This window comes from Salvelinus sp. IW2-2015, unplaced genomic scaffold, assembly GCF_002910315.2.
Source record: "Salvelinus sp. IW2-2015 unplaced genomic scaffold, ASM291031v2 Un_scaffold6532, whole genome shotgun sequence".
NCBI classification, from domain to species: Eukaryota; Metazoa; Chordata; class Actinopteri; order Salmoniformes; family Salmonidae; genus Salvelinus; species Salvelinus sp. IW2-2015.
In genome coordinates, this window is record NW_019947794.1 from 4,731 (window position 1) to 12,298 (window position 7,568).

The 7,568-nt window shown below is 43.4% G+C and overlaps 1 protein-coding gene across 4 annotated transcripts in view; it reads left to right on the plus strand.

The window, feature by feature from the left end:
• The first annotated feature begins 2,642 nt into the window (after positions 1–2,642).
• Positions 2,643–7,568, plus strand: part of ndufab1b (NADH:ubiquinone oxidoreductase subunit AB1b) — a 12,094-nt gene continuing 7,168 nt past the window's right edge. The window contains exons 1-5 of one of the 4 annotated variants that reach the window (XM_070442186.1): positions 2,672–2,905; positions 3,729–3,851; positions 5,489–5,576; positions 6,239–6,355; positions 7,372–7,553. In XM_070442186.1, coding sequence (XP_070298287.1) covers positions 2,735–2,905; positions 3,729–3,851; positions 5,489–5,576; positions 6,239–6,330 — 474 coding nt within the window. In that variant the 5' untranslated portion in view covers positions 2,672–2,734 and the 3' untranslated portion in view covers positions 6,331–6,355; positions 7,372–7,553. Of the gene's footprint in view, positions 2,906–3,728; positions 3,852–5,488; positions 5,577–6,238; positions 6,853–7,371; positions 7,554–7,568 lie in introns of those variants that run through there. The other 3 variants (XM_024145031.2, XR_011478977.1, XM_024145032.2) reach the window with 3 other exon arrangements.

The following is a 7,568-nucleotide window of genomic DNA, read 5'->3' on the forward strand; positions in this document are numbered from 1 at the left end:
ATTCGCCTCCTCGTGGTTCTGTTTTGGTGTCTAGTGAATTTACACCCCACGTATCAAGGATCAGTTTGACATCAACACTCCTTATCTTCGATACATTTATTCATACAATTTCCTCCTTCTAACAAGATATAGTCCCGACACAAGTCTAAGGTTGCTACCTAAGCTGGCTGGTTATTCGTTCGGTTGCCAGAGACGTGACCCAGTCGTTCAGTCTTTTTGTTCTGTATCTATGGACGCGACCCAGTCGTTCAGTCTTTTTGTTCTGTATCTATGGACACGACCCAGTCGTTCAGTCTTTTTGTTCTGTATCTGTGGGACGCGACCCAGTCGTTCGTTCTAAATGCTCCATTGCCATACTGACTGGCAACGTTCTTATCCCTTACTTGCTAGCTAGCCAACTACGGCTTATTTACAATCACGTCAAAAAGTTTAGCCAGAATAACAGCAAAGTAGCTGCATTTGCATTTGTTTAAGCTGTTTTCTAGTGACGTTTATTTGGATAAATCCATAACAATGAGCTAATGAGGTTGTGATTTCACCTGGCATAAAAAATGTGTTCGCTCGTCAGGACACTGTTGTTCAGAGGAGCTAGCCAGCAACACAGCCAGCAACACAGCCAGCAACACAGCCGACACCACAGCCAGCAACACAATCACTTCAAACTAGCCCATCCAATCTACCTCATCCCCATACTGTATTTATTTATTTATTTATTTTGCTCCTTTGCACCCCAGTATCTCTACTTGCACATTAATCTTCTGCACATTCTACCATTCCAGTGTTTAATTGCTAAATTGTAATGATTTCACCACTATGGCCTATTTATTGCGTTTAGAGTTTTTCTACTGTATTATTGACTGTATGTTTGTTTATGTGTAACTCTGTTGTTGTTTTTGTTGCACTGCTTTGCTTTATCTTGGCCAGGTCGCCGTTGTAAATGAGAACTTGTTCTCAACTTGCCTACCTGGTTAAATAAAAGGTGATAATGATAAACTTAGGCTAATTAATACATTTACATTTAAGTCATTTAGCAGACGCTCTTATCCAGAGCGACTTACAAATTGGTGCATTCACCTTATGATACATGTATTACCTGGTTAAATAAAGGTGAAATAAAACAAACGGAATCTGGAAAGAATGAAAACTAACTACACTTTATTTGACCCTTGACATTTCTTTGTTTATATCCATAAAAATGATGACGGCTGATTCGTGATTTCGATTGGCTGAGAAACGCTGCCTGCCTGTCTCGTCCCGAGTCCTCGACACGTTCATTACTATTGGACAGCTGGAGATTGTTTCAATATTTAAATTCAATGTCGCAAATGTCGAAGAGACAAGGTTTATACAAATCTCCGCTGTTGAAAAACTAAATGTTAGTCTATAAAAGAAATATGCGTTAATGTCTAGATGCTTTTTATATTGGAGATTTTATAAATTGCCTGGCTGGGCTGATGAGACAGTGGATTGCAGCAGTCAGATGGAACAGCGTAAATAGACATTTTTAACGTCATAGATTTAGACCCACCCGTTGTATAAATACAAAAGTATGTGGACACCCCTTAAAATTGTCAACGCCCATGATTTTGGACGAGTAGGTGTCCACATACTTTTGGTCATGTAGTTTATCTCAGAGTAGGACTGCAGATCTAGGATGTCCTGACCTCCTGGTCTGTCGACCGGCCCCGTCTGTCCTAACCTCCTCTGATCTGTTTGTATCCTCAGCTGGCGACGACGTCCCACTTCCTGAAGGACCTGGGGTTAGACAGCTTGGACCAGGTAGAGATCATAATGGCCATGGAGGATGAGTTTGGTGAGTCTGTCTCTCTGTACCTTTGTGTCTGTCTCTCCCCGTCTCTGTCGGTCTGTCTCTCCCTCCCCGTCTCTGTGTTTGAGTGTCGGGCTGTCTCTCCCGTCTCTCTTTGTCTCTGTATCTGTCGGTCTGTTTCACCATGTCTCTGTCTCTCCATGTCTCTGTCTCCGTCCCTCCATGTCTCCGTCCCCGTCTCTCCATGTCTCTCCCTCCCCGTCTCTCCCTCCCTGTCTCTGTTCCCGTTTCTCCATGTCTCTCTCTCCATGTCTCTCNAAGCTTGGCTACAGAAGATTACCGTTTCAATGTATTCCGCCTTGTTGTACAGTATCTCACACAATTCCATGATTGTAATTTTGTTGTTGTTTTAAATGTACAGAAAACGAGTTGATGAGGTTTGTTTCGCTCTGTTGTCAACCGCTCCCTTCAGACCATACTAGCAGAGCACTACAACATCGATGATGATGGAAAGATATTCCGCTCACAAATAATAAGTAATATTCAACTCAAATTAAAACATGTGTGTTAAAGAATTAACATCAGTGTTAATGATCGACGAAATTGATTATAATTGTTTTTTTGTTGTTCTGTGAATTAGTCATGTCTTACGCATAGAATGTAATACCTAGATCGGTTACCCGATGTTGCGACAAAATTCAACCAAAGTCACCATTTTTTAATTATTCCAATTTAATGAAATAAGAAAACATACGGGAAAGCATTATAATGACGTTATAGTGAATAAATAAAAACACAATCATATTAAATATCGGCGTTATTTTTTATAATAACCAGTGCGCCTGCGCACATTTGACCTCCTTTTCCCTTTGACTTTGTGGCTGTGCTATCTAGTGGAAACGCCCCTTGTCGTCCAAACGCGTGTCTTGCTTTGCACCCTGGGATTGATCCGTATTTTCATCAACYATGGCGTCCCGTGTCCTAGCGCAGTGTGTCCGCCAGCTAACCCGGCCTTCTGCGAGGCTCTCGTCGGGTAACATTGCAGTGAGAGCCGCAGCTGGCCCGGTCCTATTCAACCCCCGACCGTTCTCCTTCATTGCCAGCAGTCAACGGACCCGGTGGGTCGAACAAACCCGGGTTAGTCTTGAATAACATTGAGACACCCTTTTTGTCGCTGCTGTGGCCTAGCAGTGCTGGATTGCACATTGACCTACCAGTGCCTTTCCAACAAAATCCGTAACTAATGATAGCTTGCTAGCCGGTTTCTGTGCTAACTAGCTTGCTATCCGGTCACGTTGCACGTCAAGCTCTTAAAACCGGGACAAAACTGGGTCAATTGCTAATTCAACGAAACTGTCTCTGAAAAGTGCATAGTTTGAATACTGCATGAATTTACGTTACAAAACAACCCGACTGTGTCTCATGCGTTAGCCTAGCGAAGTTAACAGCTAGCTAAGCTAATTTATCGTGTAATCGTTTTGATACTTGGCTAACTTAGTTGAGTACAATTTGAATTATACTTTATGTTCAAACTATTCATCTGTCTTGGCTAGCTTAGTTGAGTACAATTTGAAGATACTTTATGTACAAACTATTCATCTGTGGTACAATCAAGTACTGTACTGTTAGCCTAGCTTTACTAGCGAGCTTAGTACGTTTTTTATATAGTTTGTACTAGCTAGATGACAGTCGATTTGACACATTTTAATTTAATCTAAAGCAAATGTGTTATCGATTATCAATACCTGGGGTTGTTGCGACAGGATGACGCATACATGACTTGTGCACTAAATACAATGCGGTAGACATCTGTAACATTAGCTAGCTAGCTATTATCTAGGCTTGAACTAAACTGCTTGATTGGTCAAATGGGTGCAGAAGTGTTGTGAGTCAAGCTGGCATCGACAAGTGAATGACCTCTGAACCCTTTCTTCCTTCCTGTCCTTCTTCTTCTCTCCAGATCTCTAGCTCAGTGGGAGTGTTGTGTAGACAGTATGGAGACCTGCCTCCCCTCACCGTTGAAAGCATTAAAGAACGAGTCATGTACGTCCTCAAACTCTACGACAAGATCAACCCAGAGAAGGTAAGGACAGACCCGAGGCTCCATGGCTCGTTTTGAGAGTAAGAATTACTGGGGTGTATTCATTAGTCCAGACGGTTTTACGTTTTGCAATGAAAACAAGAGAGTTTCTATTGGACAAATTCTCTCCTGTTTCGTTCCCATTCGCTTCCTCATGGTTCTGTTTTGGTGTCACGTGAATTTACACCCCACGTATCAAGGATCAGTTTGACGTCAACACTCCTTATCTTCGATACATTTATTCATACAATTTCCTCCTTCTAACAAGATATAGTCCCGACACAAGTCTAAGGTTGCTACCCAAGCTGGCTGGTCGTTCGATCGGTTCGGTTGCTGCATTTACATTTGTTTAAGCTGTTTTCTAGTGACGTTTATTTGGATAAATCCATAACAATGAGAAAATGAGGTTGCGATTTCACCTAGCATAGAAAATGTGTTCGCTTGTCAGGACACTGTTGTTCAGAGGAGCTAGCCAGCACCACAGCCAGCACCACAGCCAGCACCACAGCCAGCAACACAGCCAGCAACACAGCCAGCAACACAATCACTTCAAACTAGCCCATCCAATCTAGCTCATCCCCATACTGTATTTATTTATTTATCTGGCTCCTTTGCACCCCAGTATCTCAACTTGCACACTCATCTTCTGCACATCTACCATTCCAGTGTTTAATTGCWATATTGTAATTATTTYGCCACTATGGCCTATTTATTGCCTTACCTCTCTTATCTTACCTCATTTGCACACACCTGTGTATATATTTTTCTATTATATTATTGACTGTACGTTTGTTTATGTGTAACTCTGTGTTGTTTTTGTCGCACTTCTTTGCTTTATCTTGGCCAGGTCGCCGTTGTAAATGAGAACTTGTTCTCAACTTGCCTACCTGGTTAAATAAAGGGGATAATGATACACTTAGGCTAATTAATACATATATTACCTGGTTAAATAAAAAGGTGAAWTAAATCAAAACTGAATCTGGAAAGAATGAAAATTAGCTACACTTCCTTTCTTCTATTGACATTTCTTTGTTTAGATCCATAAAAATGATGACGGCTGATTCGTGATTTCGATTGGCTGAGAAACGCTGCCTGTCTCGTCCCGAGTCTTCGACACGTTCATTACTATTGGACAGCTGGAGATTGAATTTAAATATTGAAACAAATGTTGCAAATGTCAAAGAGACAGACAACACGGTTTATACAAATCTCCGCTGTTGAAAAACTAAATGTTAGTCTATAAAAGAAATATGCGTTAATGTCTAGATGCTTTTTTATAGTGGAGATTTTATAAATTGCCTGGCTGGGCTGATGAGGCAGTGGATTGCAGCAGTCAGATGGAACAGCGTATATCGACATTTTTAACGTCATAGATTTAGACCCACCCGTTATGTGTATATATACAAAAGTATGTGGACACCACTTCAAAATTGTCAACATACTTTTGGTCATGAAGTGTATCTCAGAGTAGGACTGCTGTTCTAGGATGTCCCTGTCTGTCCTGGTCTGTCGGCCGGCCCCGTCTGTCCTGGTCTGTCGGCCGGCCCCGTCTGTCCTGGTCTGTCGGCCGGCCCCGTCTGTTCTGGCCTGTCGGCCGGCCCCGTCTGTCCTGACCTCCTCTGATCTATCTGTATCCTCAGCTGGCGACGTCCTCCCACTTCCTGAAGGACCTGGGGTTAGACAGCTTGGACCAGGTAGAGATCATCATGGCCATGGAGGATGAGTTTGGTGAGTCTGTCTCTCTGTACCTTTGTGTCTGTCTCTCCCTGTCTCTGTGTTTGACTGTCGGTCTGTCTCTCTGTCCTCGTCTGTCTCTCTCTCCAGGTCTCTGTGTCTCCGTCCCCCTCCCCGTCTCTCCATGTCTCTGTATCTGTCTGTCTCCTTCCCCGTCTCTGTGTTTGACTGTCGGTCTGTCTCTCCCTCCCAGTCCCTGTCTGTCTGTTTCTCCATGTCTCTCCCTCCCCGTCTCTGTCTCTCCCTCCCCGTCTCTCTCTGTCTCCGTCCCCCTCTCTCCCTCCCCGTCTCTCCCTGTATCTGTCCCCGTCTCTCCCTGTATCTGTCCCCGTCTCTCCCTGTATCTGTCCCCGTCTCTCCCTGTATCTGTCCCCGTCTCTCCATGTCTCCCTGCTGATTTGAATAGAAATGTTCTAGACTAGTCCGTTCTGTTTCCATGACGATAACGTAGATGTTTGTATGAATTAACCCTTTCCACTTCCTACATTTACGTGTGTTAAGACTAGCGTGTGTGTGCGTGCGTGTGTGTGTTGAGCCTAATGTGTGTGTGTTAAGACTAGCATGTGTATGTTGAGCCTAATGTGTGTGTGTGTGTGTTAAGACTAGTGTGTGTGTGTGTGTGTGTGTTGAGCCTAATGTGTGTGTTCCTGCTGCAGGGTTTGAGATCCCGGATGTGGAGGCGGAGAAGCTGATGTGTCCTCAGGATATCGTCCAGTACATCGCTGACAAGAAGGACGTGTATGAATAAGAAGGAACCAGGAATTACTGACACACTCAGTGAGTGTCCACGCCGACTTCCCCCACGGCGTTGAAAAGGGTGTAACGCTCTCTCACCATTTACATTTTTTATTTAAACAACTAATAAAAGCGTTGTGTTTTGGCCTTCATCAGAACAATTTCATTAGTCTCCAATGACGTGTCTGTTTCTCTCTGTGTGTGTGTGTGTATATAAACCCTGGATGTGTGTGTATAAACCCTGGGTGTGTGTGTGTGTGTGTATAAACCCTGGGTGTGTGTGTGTGTGTGTGTGTATATAAACCCTGGATTGTTAATGTTTTGTCCATGAAGAGACTTCGAAGCCTCCGATTCGTCAATATTGCCACTCCTCAGAAAAAGCAGTCCCGTGTAGAAATAAATGGAATTCTACAGTATTTTAATTTAAACGTTTCTGTATTTCTGGTGTTTTTCTTGTGAGGACAGTAACATTAGTACTTTCCCTCCCAAAAATTATACAGTAAGGAAAATATTTTTGATTTGTTTAGCGGATGTAGTAGGATGTAAAAGCTGTCTAATACAATAAACGTGGCAACATGTTGGGGACATTAGTAAATGTATTTCTATAACGTCCAAAGTACGGTGGGGAGGGCCAAGAACGAGGCCCGGTGGATTCAACACAGCGCCCCCTAAAGGTGGTGGAAGGCCTCAGTCGCCCCCTAGAGGTGGTGACATGTTCCCCCTTGCTGGAAGGGGGTCCTGAGTGAAACAGTTTGAGAACCCCCTGCTCTAGTGTGTATAGAAATCAATTAGCCTCCCGTGTCATTACCGATTCAGCAGGAAATCAATCGAACACAGATCTACGCAGTGCTGTACTTTTTAAAGGGACATTTCCCAGAAGTCCTGTTGACTGTAAACGCTGTAGATGTCAGCTGGATCAGAAATGACCTGCTACAGACACTGGCAGTATATCTCAGTTGTTTCAATCCCTGCTTTTCTTATTCACTAGTTTAAAAACATTTAATTAAATGAAGCTGTGTTTACTGAGGTGGAACTTCCTGTTTCTGCTCCTCACAGGAAGTCCTGACGGGCTGGGCTGGACAGCGTCCCCCCCACCACTTCATCAGTCCCGCTTCTCTTCCTCCGTTCTGTCTGTGGCTTCAGATGCCTCTTGTCTTGTTCCACTGTATTTAATGAAAATGTGTATTTTCCTCCTGAATTTGGGAGGTGAAAAATAAACATGACTTTATGGTTGGACTCTTGTTGTATAGC